Consider the following 18,677-nt stretch of genomic DNA (forward strand, 5'->3'; position numbering starts at 1 on the left):
TCTTCAGGTGGATTCAAACCCACGACTACTTCTGAAGTTAAGTGCACAATCCAGACATGCCATGGGACATTAAAGTTCACTTCTATTCCCAGAAACGCTGGTACAATCCTTCACTACCATCATCTGCCGAAGTATTTCACTAAGGATGTATTATTACGAAGTTCAATATGGTACTGCTAAGTGAATCGGGCGCGTCAACTGTCTACCTCGTCTCTTTTTTCTATCTTGTGATTCAGTTAATGACGTCGTTGACTTTTCTAATCGAAACTGCACCAGTGGGTCCCTCTGAATTAATACCGGACGCTACCCCAACCCTCCGATGAATGCCAATAAAGAAGGTTGGAATCCATAATTAAAAGGGCTTTTTGTCGGTTACATTGCTTGACGCGATGTACCGACCGTCATCCCCAGATGGGATGTTGTGCTTCAACGTTCATTCCTCCTACCCGGCACACTGCTGTGTTGGAAGATCTTCACTGGTGATCCTGGAGTGGAAAAGGTGAACTCACTTGCTGATGATCTGACATTGTTTCTGCTATAGACAATGGCAACAAGGTGCGTTCAGCGTTGACATAAACCCCGGGAAAACACCGCTAAATCGGGTTGTCTGGTCAGTTGTTAGTGAAAGTTTAGCAGTAAGTACATTCAGACTGTTGCGACCCATTATTGAACCAGTATTTTTAATCAAGGACTCTTATTCCAAATGGCGTACAAATTTTTCTCTGGTTTTTTTTTGGGGGGGGGGGTTCAGCCGCGAAAGACTGATAGCATACCATATGTCACCAGTAAAACCTTCAATGACTGACTTCGTGATACTGAATGCAGACATAGTTACACTGATCCTCAACACCCCTGTTTCCATGGATAAGGTGAGAATCTTGTAAGACTAGTGAAGAGTGCTGTATCACCTTGTCAGGCCTCCACCTTCAGAGAACTGGAAAGAAGTGTTGTCGATTAACTTTTGTATCGAAAGAATACGTCTTACTGTACATTATATTCGAAGTGGGTTCCAAAATGCGACGTCCAAATTCTGCAGAACTGACACGTTACCGCGGTAACACTGAATGACTATGGGCTGGCACTGCGAAAAACTTTTGACTGGCGCGTGCTGCGCACCAAGGACTTAGGTGATTTGTTGATTCACATGTGTCCTATTGATCATATACATTATGAGTACACAGATCAGTTGATTCCAAAATCTGTTTTACTTTTTCGCTCCATCGGTGTTTCTGTATATACTGTCGAGGACCAGCCAAGTACAAGCACAATAAGATCAGAGTGGCTGGAAACCCAACCACGGACGGATTGCACAAACCTCACGATCACTTCAACATGTGACGAGTGTGATCACAGTCAAAAACAGCTTGAAATATTGTGGTTTTTTATAGTGGAGGTTTATTTTTCTGAGTGAAGCTAATTTACGTTGAAAAGCTGAGAAGCACTACTGCTGTTTCGTCACTATTGGGAATCGTCACCAGTGTGCATTTCATTAAACTCCAGGTTGTCTCGAACCCGTGACTTCCTGGCTAGTAGTTTGAATACTCGATCTCTCGGCCACGTGCGGTTGATGAATCTGAGGAAGGTTGTCACAGAATACCCGAAACCTACCGATACCCTCAGTCTCCACCAAACGCCGATCAGACAGCCCTGGATCAATGTCAGACAGTGCCCCCTCAATATGTAGCGCGAGGCCGTTGTACCTGCACATTCTCACCCGTTTGCTGAAATAAAGCTGTTGTGTTCCTCGTCGGCGAGTTTTTTCAACACTAGTTACTACAGCGGAGACGGCGGTCAGATTTAACAATGAGCATTGTGATTAGTTAGCACATTGGTAGGATTTAGCGGCGCTCGTCTTTCGGTGCAATTCGGGGTGCAACCTTAACATACTAAAAAGGACCTCGGCTTCCTGTTAGTGTCTGATCTTCAAGGACTTCTGTCAACGCAATACTTATCCTTTTCGACTCTTGATGGCCTGCGATCACAGTGAGACTACTTTATGTTTTGTACTTGCAGCAATATGTGTGCCGACATTGTTTCAGAAGGTAATTTCGCTTGACATTTCCTTTCGGTTAGTGCAACCGCTTCACTAACCTTTCTTGCCCTATCTTGCGTTCGGTACCATTTTACTCCAGGGTTACACCGCTTCCTCCATCGCTGGCATGCCCCCATTTTACTCCAGGGTTACACCGCTTCCTGCATCGTTGGCCTTTATTGGCCTAACAGACTAGTTTTGGAAGTTGACTGGTACGTCCTCGAAGTCGAACGGTACCATATGAAAATTTATCTAAATTACTGAGGGATTATTTTATGGTCTTGTGTTGGTCATTTGATTTCAGTTGCCAGTAAACAGAAGATAGTTTAGCCGTACTAAACCGAACAGCCTCTCCCAAAGCATCTAAAAGCACAGCAGTGTGAATGGATGGGATTTGCCTTGTCAACCCTAGGTAGTCCAGGTACAGCTGTGTTTTGCCATTTTCCAAAACCATTGGTGACTAGCGGGTTTTAGCGTGTTGGTCGAACTGTTTTTAAACGCGTTTTCGGTCGTCTCTTTTGTTTCTAGCAAACAGCAGACTGACGGAAGATAGCACAGGATTAGAATAGATTTTACTTAAACCCTGTCGCGCGCACCCGCGTGTCCAGAAGGGACATTTTTAAAGCAAGCTCTTTAATGGCACAACGTGCACTATCACTTGAAACTGTACCCGATCCCGACCAACTAACTGTGCATCCGCTTCTACTGTAAACTAATCGTTTAACTGTAGAACCCTTTCGGAGAAAAGGAGCAAGAAGACTGTGATACTACCCTCCGTCTAACTCACAGAATTCCGTTTTCGTCCACCTATACCGACTTCTCGCCCGCCCCACTAAAATACTGATTATTAGGGCCCGTTTGAGTTAACTGGGACTCACTACTACCTACTCCCGATTTCAATTTTTGCCATGTGCAACGAGAAGTGGAACGCTTGACTGTAGGCATGCATGACTTGACTGGATGGCGCGAAATAATTTTTTCGGTAAGCCTCGGGATATTTTGAGGATGAGTGCATAAAATTTTGGATCCTAGTAGAAATGGATATTATTGGGTCATTTAATTTGTTGAAAGGTTGTCCGCAAGTCACTAGCAATAGAATAGCACGGATAACGACGAAACTGCTGCCAGCCATCGCCTGGGATCAGAAATTTACTACACAACATCAGTTGCACGATGAATGAGTTCTTGCCCTAGACGACTGCTAAATATTCTCTATCTGAATTATGTTGGACTACTTTGTTCTGGTTTGAAACACCGGGCTGGAAAACTTTTCCAGCTTACTGCCGGTGACTTGCCACGAATTCCATCTTATCCACGTTATGCCACTGTGTGTCTAAATAGAACACTTTCTGACTAATAAGCAGGATTTCTGTAGGGCCAGCCCTCATTGAAGTCTTATATTTTGCCGCACCAGTTACTATCTTATGCACGCCCACAGATCGTCGATCGTAAGAAAGGTGAAACGTTGATCATATGTTGACGCAACCTTCCTTATTAAGGGTGTCGCTCATGTCTGGTAACTACAGCTTGTACCTGGCGGAAATTGGTTACCGTCCTGCAGTCGAAGTGTGCCTTCCGTGCGGTAATTAAGAGGAAGTTTCTCGCGTTTTTGTAAGGGTTTTCAGTGAAAGACAATTAGTCGTGTGCACAGAGCAATTTGGGCGTGGAATGTTACCTCCTCATTATCAGTCAGATTGCGCTATGGACTTGACATATACACCTAAATGCAGATCGATAAAATAACAATGATCATCACACTTCATGATTGTTCAACTGGTTAACCGTATGGAATTGGAGGTCTTCTCTAGCCTTCCCTTGCCTGTTGTTGCTTAGAAAGTTCAATCAACAGATTATACAGTGTGATTTGAAAAACAAACATTTTACACAGATCCGTAGCGTTCTTTGTACTACTACAGTTCGGTGTTTTGATGTAGTTCGATATATTCATTCAATCATTGATTAGGTGGACCGTTCCAAGCAACGGGCCAGCGCAAATGATATAAAGGGTGTTCGATCTTTGGAGTCACAGATTGTCGGGTGAGCAGAAGACATCCACATGTCGGTCACGACTGTTAATCTTTTAGGGGTCATCTAACTGTGAAGTACGTTCTCTCTCTATGAATAGATCTTGTGTGGAAATACATTTGAGTAAAATCCACCCAAGATGATACGAATGACGGGTTTGTGTACTGTTTAAATATGACGGCGACCTTACCATAGGGCTACAACACAAAGTGAAATGGAAAACATTCGTTTTACAGAAACTCTTGCTATTGACGAGATTACGTATGTGGCGTTAGTGTGTCCAAAAACACAATGCGACGCCTTTCATAAAGCATAGTGGTAAATCCATATATGCTGAAAGGTTGCTTGAAATTTCGTCATTAAGGAAATTGCATGAAAATGTCTTTGAGATAGTAACAACGAGCAGACTTTGGGAAGAACACATTCTGTGTGTAAGGTTGGCAGTCCTGGGTGTCAGTGCCTTTCGCTAGCGGTTGATCAAACATACAACGAACAATTAGCGAATATACACTCAGTTGCAAACTAATTTGGTTTTTCAAGAGACTCACCTGGAACCCAGCTGAATCTCTCATTTGTGATGTTCTCAGGCAACTGAATGTGCTGCACCTACCTCATGAGCCGTGGGCTGTCGATGGATTTTCAGCAACCTTGTGAGTAGTAAATTACAAAGATATACAACGAACAAGTTCTTCGGGTCAAAGTGGTTCAAGATGAACAAATATTACTTTATAATGCCTGACACGTATGGCTCCTTGATTACCTTGTTCGCTGAGGCTCTAAATCGAAAACTAAACCTTGAAAACTGTTAGAGTAAGAGTGAACCCTATTCATTAGGTATACCGAACTATCAAATATGAAAACTTTTAGATTAAGCTCGCACTAGGCTTAAAGCCTAACGTGCTCATCCACTATTCGAGACCTATAAGAAGTGAGACATCCATATTCAGCTTTATTCTCATTCAGGGTTCCTTTCGAATGATCTGAAGTTGTCAACAGAGATTTCGTCTTCCAAAGAAGCTGAAAAGCCCTACCCTATCCAAAAGCGAATTGATCGTGTTGTTGATCAGCCACTCGTGGCCAAACATTATAGTTTACAACCACTATAAGCGAGGTTGCGAGTTATATTATACCCGGACGTTCATGAGATGCGTACTGCATGTGACTCTCGACAGTGTTGGAACAATTGTACAAAGCTTTGCAGTATAGTTTGATTTCATGTGCCATTATGTTCAGCAGCAGCAGCTGTAAAAACCGCGTACAATAGATACAGCTGCCACAATCTCGTTCACCAATTGTTTAGGGAGGTGGTACAGATAGCTCCACATTACGGGCGGTAGCTGATATAATTTTATGTAGGTGGATTGGGAAAGAATCCATGCATTGAAGGCAATGGCTTGGATGCATGAGCGCCATTGAGGGCGCGACTGGGCCATGTCTGACAATGTATCCAACCATTGATATGGCCCTTCTCTGGGTTTCCCTCCCGGGGGACGGCAATGACATGTGCAATTATGTTTGCCGGTAATGGCTTTCACACTTCGGCGCCAAGTCATTGTTTGACCTCCATACTCCGCGTGGTTGTGCGAAAAGAATCCTTCGAGGAAGTCGGTCGGCTGGAGCACGTGACCAGGCCAGCGCAACCTGTGACAAGTGCACCTGTCGAGGGTGAGGTATCTCTTCCGAACACCATTCGACGTACTTCAGCATTGCTGAAGTGTTCCCAACAGCTTCGGGCATCGGTGATCGAATATCGAAGTTCTTTGACGTCCTCGGTTCGCAGTGACCACGTTTCTGGCTCGTATGGCAACATGAAGAGTAGTGCAGCATTGTAAACTCGGCCCTTGATGGATAAGCTAATGTCACGCCTATGCCACAGGTGATGCCACAAAAGTTGCTCTTGCATGCCCAATTCGGATGGAAATATCATCTTTCACGAAACCACCGGGACTGATGCAGCTGCCCAGGTGAACAAATTTGTCTACTACCTCGATCGGCTCATTCGCAAGCATGGGGCTAGGGTTCGAGCCCACCCAGTCTTGCAGTAGCACTTTAGACTTTTCCGGTGTGAAGTGCATGCCAAATCGTGAGGCAGAATTATTTAGATTATTTAATATTGCTTGCATTACCACGGCGTCAGATCCAAAAAGGGCTATGCCATTTGCGTACTCAGTGAGCGAGTGCCTCGGGAGCACATTACTCCCAATAGCATTAGAGTTTGGTACTGAGTTCTCCATAATCGTATCAATGACGAAGTTGAAGAGCAAGTCTGGAAGAAGGAAGCCTTGACTTACAACATTTGATGTGCTGAGCTTGGCATAGAGCTTCCTGGAGACCTTCACACGTCCGCGAGAGTTGGAGTGCACTGCCTCTAGGGGGCCAAAAATTATGGGGACATCTCTCCTTGATAGATACTACAAATGTGTCTGATGGTCCAGAGTCAAAGGTAGCTTCCGAGTAAATTAAGATCACCGTTGTTGTTTGCTGGAAGCAGTGCCGCTGTCCCAGAATCTGTCGGAGGGTGAAAATGTGGTCGATCCTCTTGCAGGACATAACCCAGACTGCTTTTCACGGGTCTATCTCTCCTTGTGTTCACTTAACCTTCGAAGTATAACGCCAGAGAACATTTTGGACGCCACAGCTACCAGGCTGATACCACGGTGGTTTTCACACAGAATCCACGCCATTTTTGAAGACAGGAATAACTGTCGACATGTACGACATTCGAGATATCGCAGTACTTTTAGGCTCACTGAAGCCAGCTTTGGCATCGCACTGACAAACAACTTTCATGGATTGACCTCTGTTACCTTGACATGAACGCATGAGAAAATTTGGATTCCAAACGAAATCGTCCCTTGAATGACTTCTTTGGCGCCTTGATTAGTCCGCCCTGTTAAGGCAAATGCTAAGAGTGTGTTTGGAGCAGGAAACAAGATTATGGATTAATGTCGTAGCCTTCTTCAAGAGCCAAGAGTTTAGAAAGAGCAACCGAACGAGACCCTACCTTCCTATGTCTCGTTATGGTTGAAAAAGGATGCAGCGTAGCCCCGCGCTACTTCCGAAATATGAGTAATAACCCGGGTATTGGGTCCTCACACCAAATATTCATTACCGTGGATGAGGGTACGCCCTAATGAACGAGCTGAGCCTGCGTGATTCAAAATCTATCACACAGTTGTCCACTCATGCGTTGCTCCGATGTAAGATATTCAGCTACTTGGCTAAATATTTCGAGTTCAGACTCTCCTCAGCGAATTCATGTAAAGAACGACCGGTCGTAAAGAGCTCGTATTTTTAGGCATGGTTGAGTTGGTTTTCAAGGATGTCAAACCCAGGAAGGAAAAAATACCATTTCGCGAAATTCTATCAATTTCACAGTGTAGCTCCACAGAGGAAGTTGAAAGCAATACACGATTGGTGTCGCATATGGCTGCGCAATTAGTGCTCATTCTGGTGGCCCACTTAGCCATGAGGTAAAATCACTCGAATTTCGTGCAGAACTGATACGGGAGATATCAAGTACTACTGGATGTACGGGTATATCCCACTTTTTCTTTCCAACCGACCAATCTTTAGTAAGGTATACTTCACGGTGACTGACTTTCTCTCGCTTCCATTAGGTCACGGACGGTTGAGAAAAAAGTTCATCTCAAACAGTGAGGGTAAGATAACTGACAAACCACAAGGTGAAACTGAATAGCAAAATAAACACAAGTCAATGACAAAGCCTGAAAGCATACTTTCTCCCTAAACCCAGCCGGGTACACTGAGGCTGTCGGATTTTAATCTGGAGTTCAGAAGGGCTACACTGTTTGTGTAACTCTAGCATTTACTGAACTGACGACTCCACTTGCACCTGAACTTAATGCGTTTCAACGGGTTATTAATGCATACTACCTTGCATAAGAACGTGGGTCTTCTAGCATCCGGGTCTGCTGTCACCGCTGCACACCACCGTTACAATCCTGTGGCTAGACAGGCAAGTACCGAGGATTGGCAGTCCATCTAAACCCCTCTGTATTCCTCCTAAGAACATACCAATATGACAAGTTAGCCCAAAAACACAACGAAGTATGAATTAAAACACTTCAAATTTTCAGGATGAGATCTCTGAGACGTAGCCAATTTGTACAAAGCTCAATGGCTAAAGATGTCAGATATAGTTCCTAACTTAAGAATTTATCCAGATGTACCGATTTCAAATGATGACGAAGTTTGTGTTCCCTATCTTGGTGGATAACCCTCCGTTTTTACCGAGCGCCAAGCAATTTGTACTCGGTCTCTGACCGATGTGTTTAGACCTACTGCAACACCACTGCTTCATTACCACATCCGGTTCGAAATAAGTAAGCCGTTGAAACTCAAATTCACTGACTGGAAGGTCTATGACTAGAAGCTAACCTTGGCTGTTTCGATTGTTTCTGTCTGAACTTAGGCAACTACGGAGTAGCTCAGCCAGCGCACTTCCTTAGTGGTATGGAGACCTTGCATTGCGAAGTTACGCCTGAAGAATTACCATTACGACGGAGCGCGGCCTCTCATGCCTTCCCCCAAGCACCCGTCGCTATCAGCAATGATGCCGCCAACACGCACGACTAGCCTACTGGTGAGGTGTAGACGGTCTTTAAAACGATCGGTTGTGGGTTTGTTTAGCGTCTTCTCCATAATGAAACTTCGCCGAAAGTTCAGCGCTAAAACGCCAGAAAAATCTTACCCGGAGCCGAAGTCATTTATTGCACTCATATCTTTGAATTATGGTATTATATCGAGATGAAGAGGAACGGGCAGACGGTACCTGTATCCAATTGCTCAATGCGGTGCTAGCGCTCATGGTATGGCCATCATGTTTAGCTTGCCTGAATGCTAAAAGGGTCTGTGCGAACGTGCCCACCGATCTCTTTCTCTGGTTTTGCGCCGGATTCGGGGAGTCAACCGCACTAGCGCATCCAGCCGCGTACCTAACGTTTGCTTCATCCTGATTACGCGCGAACGACCAGTGGGACTACTACCACCAACAAACAAAGCTGTACCGCGTGCCAGCCAACCACGTGTTCAAATTACAAACACAATACCAATTACAATATCAATGCTAATTGCGATCACAATAAAAATATTGCCTTCCCTTGATATGGACCATGATGGCAATCATACGCCTCTGTTGAATATTTCTACCCGTCGGAGGAAGTATTGTCAAGTCCAGTCGCAAACTGAAAAGATGCGCTATCATTCAAGCCTTTAGAATGGCTTTAATACTTACTTGACTGGAAAGTGGATCGATGTTAACTTGCGATTCAAACAAGCTCTAAATGAATATATCGCCCCTGATGTTTAAACCGGACTGAAGGTGCAAACCATGGTTTGGGGTTCCGTTTGACCGATATTGGAAACCCAGAGCGCTGGTTCTTTAGCGACTGAGAGAAATTCGCCCACAACCCACCCATTTCGCTGTGTGTGGTTGACTGCAGTGCGATAAATATGCTCGGACCCGGATAACTGTGTACGAAGTGTGTGGGTGCATCTGCATTCGCCTTATAGAATTGATATCCAGTAAAGCAACCCAGTAAGTCCAGCATGCTTACCCAGATTGCCGACTAACGTCCAACATGTTCAGTAACACAAGGACCCAAATCATACGATCAGCCTAAGAGCTAGATCCTGAAAAACTTAAATTTCCATAAAAATGATGCAGACATATTGGAGCCGACCAACATATGATTAACTAAGGCTTCAGGGCAGTACTCCTGAAGTCTGCATCGTGGGTGGATGGGAATGCCCCGGATGCACTCTGCGGCTCACGTCGTTAAGCCAACTGAGATCCAGTAAAAAAAACCGGTGGCAAGTCACAAAGCGTCTTATTTGAGAATAGATCTTATACTCAGACGGACTTTCCGAAAATTCACTACGATTTTACATGAAGATTATTCTTAAACAAGTGTCCTATGTAGGTTAACTGCAACAGTAGTGGTTGCAACTGTTACTCTCGTGAAGTGCGCCTCCCAGCTGAAGACCAGGGACATTACTGCTAGGACGGAACGAAGGGCTGTTCAGCTCCAGTAGGACCTATCTGACGCTGCAAAGAAAGAAACGTTCAGTTGTAGCACCATTCCGACGCCTAGTTGCCACGCCACCCGAAGGAAGCACGGGGATTGAGATACTCGCAGGTTGCCCAACCCTAGACAGGGGAAGTCGGGAGGCACATGTCGGATTTTAACCACGGACCTTTCGGTCAGTGAATTCGCGCCTTAACCACTGAGGTATCTCGAGCTCAAAAAGAGAACTCGAAGTTGTTCCGAAGATGTATGCGAAATCAACAACAACCATCCGCTTATTCAGCTGAAGTCAAAAGAAATAACTGCTGAATTCGGCGGCACCGGACGGCTGCAGAGACTGAAATTTAAAAAAATTGGGCACGGCCATCAACTGCGGGGAATTGCACGAATTTCCAGGACACTTAAAGCAAACCGGCCCAGATGAGCTTTATCTCACTTGATAGGCGAAACAGCGATTTGCAAGCCTAGCTGAATTTCGTGTTCTCTAGAAAGAAAAATAGGGGGTATCGAAATAGCGACCTCGTCTATCTGGGTGGGGTGCACGGTTGTAAACGGTCTACCGCTGTGACGTTCGCCCTTCTGCCGAAGTCGGCAATAAAGCGAACAAGCGGATGCAAGAAAACGGTGCACAAATAACCCATGATTAGTAAAGCGCTAACGGGTGCCGTTTAAACGCGACTGCACATGAGACTTAAACTTGAAAACGAGCAGCTATTTGTAAATTAGTCCGAAAAGTAACGTGGAACACCAGTGGGTAAAGAAGAGGTGTATAATACAATAAATTCGCAACATATCACACATAAGTAGCACAGTGCCGGTGGAGATTTCGAAAAAAAATCGCTGAGCCGAGAAAGACTGTACATGGATCGGGCCTCAAGAGGTCAGTGCCGATGCTTGCGTCTATGGGAGTGAGAGTGCTTTCGCTTCTTCGAATGGCTTTTGACGGAGGAACGGTGCTTCCTTTTGCGGCGCTTGTGCTCCCTGTCACTTTCATCCCTCTCTGAATCTGAGCCCTTTTCGACTCTTCCGANGAAGACGGTGAGGGAGATCGTTTCCTGTGTTTCTTGGTTTTGGACTTCCGGTGTTTGGTCCTTTCCTTTATCTTTTCCGATTCATCACTGGAGCTTTCAAGCGCTCTAGGTAAGAAAGAGAAAAATGACGTGTCAAAATAGATCAGTAAAGTAGCGGATCGCACATTGAAGTGCAGAACGTCAAGTGAAAAAAAACATCCAGACTCGAAGCCACCTAGAGGGTACAAACAAAAGGTGTCCGTTGCTCGGAGAAGCGGAAGCACAACAACCTCAGGTTTAAAAACATAGTCAGTTTCCGGAATGCAGGCTGTCTAGGGGCGAAATAACAATGGTGGCAGCGGACGTTCACGGCGAAGAAACATGGAAAATTCGTTTCAAAAGCACCCAGGGGGGACGTGTACAAGGATCATACCCGGTGCTAACCTGCCGCAAGCATCTTACGATATGCGAACCTCCAAAAATTCACTAAGACAATCTGGACAGGTGAACGAACACCGCAGACGTCAGTGGGGATCACGTATCGCAAAATCTTCAGGCAAGCACAGGAGGGCACCCATCCTGGAAAGGTATACAACACCAACTGTACAGACTTTTCGCAATCCCTCTTCTACTGCTTTGCGAAATTAGGCGCTGTTCACCTCGGTGATTGCGCGCCCCTAAGAAGACGGTACGAAATGCGTAGCCGACAACCCACCTATCGGACTCCGTGGTGTCGGATATTTTCCGCAACTGAAGTATTTGCCAGCCAAACCATTCCTTGGTAGGTGAGTTACAAATTTGCTGGGATCAGCCAGTTTTGGAAACCCAATGGCCAAAAACACCTCAGATTTTCCGCGCGCGGATCCAAAATGAATATGTAGCATGGGACAACGATGGGGGTCACTATTAGAGAAAGCCAACTGCCTCCAAACATATTAGACCAGTTGGAATGAGTCAACCAAAAAAGTCTAAAACACTGGCCCTATTCCAGTGCTCCTACGACCAGTGTGTTAGATACCGTGTGCGAGTACATGGATGTTTACGGACACAGCCACATCATCGAAACCCAAACAGTACTATCGGCACTTTAACCGGCTTGTCATTGTACCGAATATCGAAAACCGAAACGAATAGAGCGTGAAGATAATGATTCAGAGATGACGGTCTTGTCTCAGTTATATCTCGCTAGAATTGACGGGATGCCCCCCTCTAGTATGTTGGTAAATGCGACTGACATGCACAGGACTTCGGATCCTGTAACCTGTTTTGTTTTGCCAGATATAAGTCCTGAGAAAAAATCACAGCTGTAGCACCCTTTCCGTGCCTAACTGCTATGCCACCCAAAGGAAGGACGAGGGTTGGGATATTGCCAGGTTGCTCGGGCCTAGACAAGGCATGTAGAGAGGCAGAGGTCAGGTTAGAACCATGGACCTTCCAGTCCGTAAATTCGCGCTCAAACCACTGAGTCATCTCACCCCCCTAAGAAAAACGATTTATTCAACTCTCGTTCAGCGAAGTCAGTCACGGAATAGAGTACCCTAATTTTCTGATATAACCCTCTCTAGTGAGGACAATTATGTCATTTTTCTACGCTTTGCCACTGAAATGAGCTCCAAGACATGACCTTAGTTGACCGCTTTTGCTTGGCTAATGCAACCACCAGTAATGAGTAATACACGCGAACTGGTATGCCACCAGGTAGTGCAGGTCTCGAAGAGAACACCGGGGGGGCTGGGCGTAGAATGGAAAGTGACTTCCCGGATTGAAGCTTGCATCTTAATGCCGAAGCTTTCTCGCCGGTGGTCACACAGCGCCTCAAAAAAAACTAGCCCAAATAAAGAAGCGCTCGAAATTCGCTATTTAGTTGGGAGTCACCTGAATAAAAGAGAGTAATTCCCCTGTTCACCAAGTTTGGGAGAAAATATTTCTCCCACTATAGTGGCCCCCACTTCGAATGACTTCGGTGTATTGTACTCGAATTAATCTCGCCGTAGGAAAAAAAGACCGGTCAACTTGGTCGAAAGGTCAAAGTACCGCCGCTGGAGACTCTCTCAGATGGTCCTTATTAGGCAGTCTCTTGGTAACTGGAATTTAGACAGACTTACATGCGATGGGAAATAAAGAATGAGGGTAGCAATCGCCTCCGTTTGCACCCATCTATCTATCACATTACCCCAGTGAACAGTTGTCTTGTTCGCAGCAGGGCCACTGTCGCGCGAATTAACTGTATTCTTCATTTGTCGAAAAAACACCGTAATACAGCCAAGAGCGTCTATAGCTGTAAATACAGTAAAAAGCTGTTTACTTACCGAGGACGTAGCAAACAAAGTGTTCAATTGTGATTTGTGGTCTGATCCTCAGGCATTGATAAACATGCTGCGAGAACAAAATTTGAAACACTACCGTAATTGAAGGGCGGTGAAGTTAGCGTCGGCCAGATGGCTCAATAATAATGTACAATGACAGCTCTCATCAGCGACGCACTAACAGCAAGTTAGGACTGCTGTGAGGGGGCACAGTAGTAGAAAGCCAGTAGCAGGGTGCATGATTGCACAGGGATCACGATGGTGCCGCCCGGTTAGCCTAAACCAATAGCAGTAAGCTATCGAAAAGATGAATGACAACATTTGATCGTCATCAGTCAACACGGCCGGTAGGTACACTGCCACATGCATCTTAGTGTATGATGACTGATGTGGCTATTGACAATATCACGGAAAACCACTGCGAGAATAATGGTGCTTAACTAACGCACGAGGACTGCGTACGATTGGAGGACAGTCGCCTTGAAATGCTGTCACGAACGACAGCACATCGGTGTCCAACACCGCGCAAACCTGAAATGGGAGTATAAGAGGTGGTTGCCATGGGACTCCTCCAGCGGCCAACCCAGTTCCTTGGAGGGGAAGTTGGGGTTTGCAACATATCCGCAAATTATTACCCCAGGAAAGCACCCAGCCAATGGTATACAAATGGCGTCTGATCGGGTGATTCCCGTTAGGCAATTTAAACTTGAGTGTATATCATGCGACTGTGCAAGTTTCCTGGAAGACACTTCCACTTTCCAATTAACATGCCCCATTAGCCTTTGTGGACAGACAGTAATTTCATCTTTGTTAAAGCAATATGCGCATTCAGGGATAAACCTAGCAACTTATTCTAAACATAACCAACTCAAGATGAAAGAACTAGAACCAAGTGGTCAAAAGGCATAATGGATTGGCCACATCATCATCGACAGCATGACATCAGTGTTCAACACCGATGCTTCAATGCCGTTTTCTACCCTTTTGGGGGAGTGCGGGGAGTTATTCGAAGGCTTTATCATCAAAAGGTGTACGACGAAGACGTCAAGTTCCTTCACTCCTGTACAAATGTGCTGAAAGTAAGCAAAACCTCGATAATGGAACCGCTGCTTGTGGGAGCCTTGTTCGATTCTCTGAAGGTAAGCAGATGTAAGCGTCATGGCTAACTCTCGCTATGCGTTTTACACTTATAAAGTAGGGAACAATGCATCAATGTTAATTTCTGAACGTTCACACCTGAAGATAGGACATTTCCCGAGAATTTCACACACCTTGGCCGAATCGAGTGTCCGAAAATGCCTGACTCGAATCAATCGTGACAACTGATGGTACTAATAAGCCATATTGTTGAGTCTCAAGTTTAGAGTTTCATAATGCTGGTTGGGCAGTATGTCTGAGACGGGATCTCTAAGAGCGGATGATCTGAGGAGTCTTCAGGGCCTTAATGCATCGGTGAACAGCAAATTACCTATTCTACCAACCACTAATTCTAACGTACCATCCTGTGGTGATTCGTTTTCTAAGGGATTGTCAGTGGAAAGGTTGAATACCATTTGAGCCTGTTCCCGAAATGTGCACCTGTTGACCAAAATGACGCTGGCGATACTCCAGCAACTGTGTAGGTTCACCAGTATAAGGGTGAGTGACTGTCACTTTCTCCAGATTTTTGACTGGTTATCTACGTATGGTGAATTGCCACCAGGACTATTCGCTCTACTTCTCTTCTAACGCAAAAACATTGCATTTAACTAAATTAGGAATGCTGTCCGGCAAAAAGTCACAGGTGTTCAACACAGGATATCATTATTGCTGACAATGATAGTAAACTCCGTATCTTCATACGTTCCCTTGATGGATATTTCTACTTGAGAGTGCATACTGTCGAATCGGGCTTGCCACTAAACAGTAGTGAACAAGACACCTCGAGCGAAAACACACGACACAAAGCACTCTGGGAGTTTATCGATAAAGCATCATCATCATAATCACCAGCAGCACAGAAGGGTTCAAAACTGATGTGCCGCTGCTCTGGAGCGATTACTAATTTGAAGGCCTAGTTTTGAAGGAACGAAAAGGATATGGAAAGGACTCAGTGCAAGCTTATCACTTCGAAGTGCTTACAACTGCACACACACGTGTCCTTACACTGGATAGGATCCCACAACAAGGCTATGGACATTGATCAGCAGCCATATCTTGCAGCGTCTCCGTGCACAGACAACACTGGATAGGATCCCACAACAAGGCTATGGACATTGATCAGCAGCCATATCTTGCAGCGTCTCCGGCCATGCACAGACAGGCCTCATCCGGAAGACGAGTCACATCGAGAGTACCCAAACTTTAAGTAATACATTTCGTACGACCTATGTCTCTTCGACGAATAAGGTTCACTTATTTTTTTATCAAGTCTCCGTACATTTTTCTAAGGAATGACAAGAGTATGCCACTTACCACGAACGAATATTTCTCACCTCCCCGAATGAATGCCCTCAGAGACCAAAGTAGTCTGTGTACAAGCAAGACATGACGAGAAAGGAATGGGAATCCGCCTGACACCATGGAGCGGCATTAGCGAACGGCAGTCACCTGCAGAACTACAAGGTTGGGAACCAGTTTCAGAGTTTGATTAAGAGCCATTACAAACTGGGCTCAGGAGAAGCAGTCGACTAAGCTTATTACCCGCAAAACCTATCCCAAGAATAACACCAAAAAAGGCCAGAAATTTATAGCACTAATAGCCCAACTTCTACTTCACTGAAACCTAGGATCATTCCCGCCGTCTCATTGGGTGGTAAGTTTTCTAACATACGGTCTCGGGGGTTGGTACTCAGTTTGCGTGTAAGGAGAACGTCGAGTGTTGAAAGATTCGGTGCGCATCATGCAATGAGAAACAACGGTTGATACATTTGAAGGTTGAAATCCATCCCATTTTACTCACTCGTTTTTTTTTAGTTTTTCCTGCACATACACCGATGTTTGGAGAGCTGATTACAGCTGCTGGCTGAGCTGAACCCATGTTGTCGTTTTGTTTGATTATCAATTGGAACTCGTGCCCTGTAACCAACAATTGCAGTTAGGGTGGGCTGACGCTACCATAATTCGATTCACACATAAGCTAAAATTCCCATCCATACGGCACTCGATAAAGGATCTTAAAATACTCTGCACTATGATTGCCTTTTGCCTGACTGTGGCCAATTTTTCGAATCGCCATCAAAATGGTGACGAGTGACCGCAGTTAGACGTCAAAATGCTTGACGTTCAGTAAACCCTATTTTCTCCTGATCATTTCGGGTTTTCTGTTGTTTGTTCCCGTGGCTAAAAAGTCGGCCACCTGGAACGCTAGCATTAGGATACCTTGGACGAGAGTGAATTCTTGTGAGGCATTGGATAGACCAGCAGATAGCTATTGGAGTTAAACGCGATCACAGTTATGCCGCTTACAGCGAGTAACATGAATGTAGTACGGCCTTGCTTGGTGATTCCTATTCATGCAGCAGGAGGACCGTATCCCATGGGTTATGCGGGAATGAAGTCAACTGGTTGGATCCGGTACACACTAGGACTGAATAAAAAAATGAGGTGAACGACACCTTGCAGACTGTTATCTCCTATGGCACAGGACACTAGTTCTAACACATGAATACATTTGCTTACAGCACATGCCTACCGGGATCGATAACGCCATCATTCAGTTGCCGGTGAACGCAGGACTAGTGCTGCCTGGTATGGAAATTACTCAAGTCTTTCTACCGTTATCGGGTTGTGAGCCCGAAACAGTTCCGAGTTTAAAACGCGGACTTATTGACCGAAAGACTCGCCGTCCAAACACAACCTCTGTACTTCGACCACTTCTTTCTAGGCTTAGGCAATCTGGCAACACCCAAACCTTTGCGCCTTTTCGGGTAGCATGACAGCGAGACACCGAAAGAGTATTACAGCTCAACGATCATTACAGGTTGGCACTGGATCTCATTAGGAATGCTAAGCAAGACTATCTCCGAGGTGAAAAACGAAACCAAAGAACAGGCGTAAATAAGAAGGAAAATATATGGCGTTTGCCGTCTACGTTACCCACCTAAAATAGCTATGGTCAAAAGCGTGTTTTGGTACCGGCGTTCATCCACCACTGCAAACTTTAATTCAGGGTTGTCGTAGCGGACTGAATTTCAACAAACGCAACATGCACTTAAACGCACTTTAGCCCACAGTTCTCCACGGCGATGTTAACACACCATTTGTGCTCAAACCCCGGTGTCCCCACCCCGAATGCTGCTCCTACAAACCCTGCATATGCCTGAATATACTAGGATTCATGCAGTGGTGTCAAGGAGGTAAGAATTTTTCTTGAGGAGCTTTAGCCAAAATACTACTGAAGTGGAAAACTAGGGCTTCTTGTACCATTTTGGCATCATAGTGAGAGACAGACCTATCCTAGTTCCTAGACCTTCGAAGCGGTCTGCCATGAGTAGCACTGGGCCAAAAAGACTGTTCAAATGAACGCTACGGGCGCAAAATACATTCGACACAAAGTATGAATGCCATGCGGAGTCATTTACCTGGCACAAAGAGGGTGTCATTAAAGCAAGGACTGCACCACGGTGGTCCCGACCTAAAGCTGCCACCTTGACGTGGTGGTCGGGCTTCAGTGCTGCAATGATCCCGCGGGCTACACTGGCTGGAACTTCGTTCAACAAGGTACAACCATGCAAGGAAGGCCAAAGGGGAGCATCCAGACCAAGAGCAGCGAGACCCCGGACTACGAGCAATCGTGGTACGGGGCGGTCTGGGGGTAAAGTCGTACTGTCCTCTGCGACAAGAGTGTGAAGGCAGTAAGATGTTTCCCCCAGGCGACCAGCATGTCCATATTTATGGAAGCAGCGATGCTGCCCTCCCCCGAGGAAGGACGGGTTAGAAAAGGTCGGCCCCAAAAACAGCACACTCCGATCGCCCAACGGTTGACCGTGACCGCCGGCGCATTATCCAATACGGTCGAAATACTTTTAAAGCCAAAGAGCCCGGTGCTGCTCAAAATGCACTTGCTGTGCGCAGCCGCATCAGGAATGATAAAAAAAAGATAAAGCGTTCAGCTGTAGCACCCTTCCGGTGCCTAGCTGCCATGCCACCCGAAGGAAGCACGAGGGCTGGGATACTGCCAGGTTGCCCAAGCCTAGACAGGGGAAGTCGAGTGGCGGAGGTCGGATTCGAACCGCGGACCTTCAGGTTAGTAATCCGCGCTCTAACCACTTCG

The 18,677-nt window shown here is 45.7% G+C and overlaps 1 protein-coding gene across 1 annotated transcript in view; it reads right to left on the reverse strand.

Annotated features, from left to right (window-relative positions):
• Window positions 1–10,900: 10,900 nt before the first annotated feature.
• The window catches only part of T265_15216 (hypothetical protein), a gene marked incomplete at both ends in the record, with an annotated part of 9,985 nt that continues 2,208 nt past the window's right edge, over window positions 10,901–18,677 (reverse strand). The window contains one exon of the mRNA XM_009177072.1: window positions 10,901–11,243. Coding sequence (XP_009175336.1) covers window positions 10,901–11,243 — 343 coding nt within the window. The remainder of the gene's footprint in view (window positions 11,244–18,677) is intronic.

Source organism: Opisthorchis viverrini (assembly GCF_000715545.1).
Source record: "Opisthorchis viverrini unplaced genomic scaffold opera_v5_394, whole genome shotgun sequence".
NCBI classification, from domain to species: domain Eukaryota; kingdom Metazoa; phylum Platyhelminthes; class Trematoda; order Opisthorchiida; family Opisthorchiidae; genus Opisthorchis; species Opisthorchis viverrini.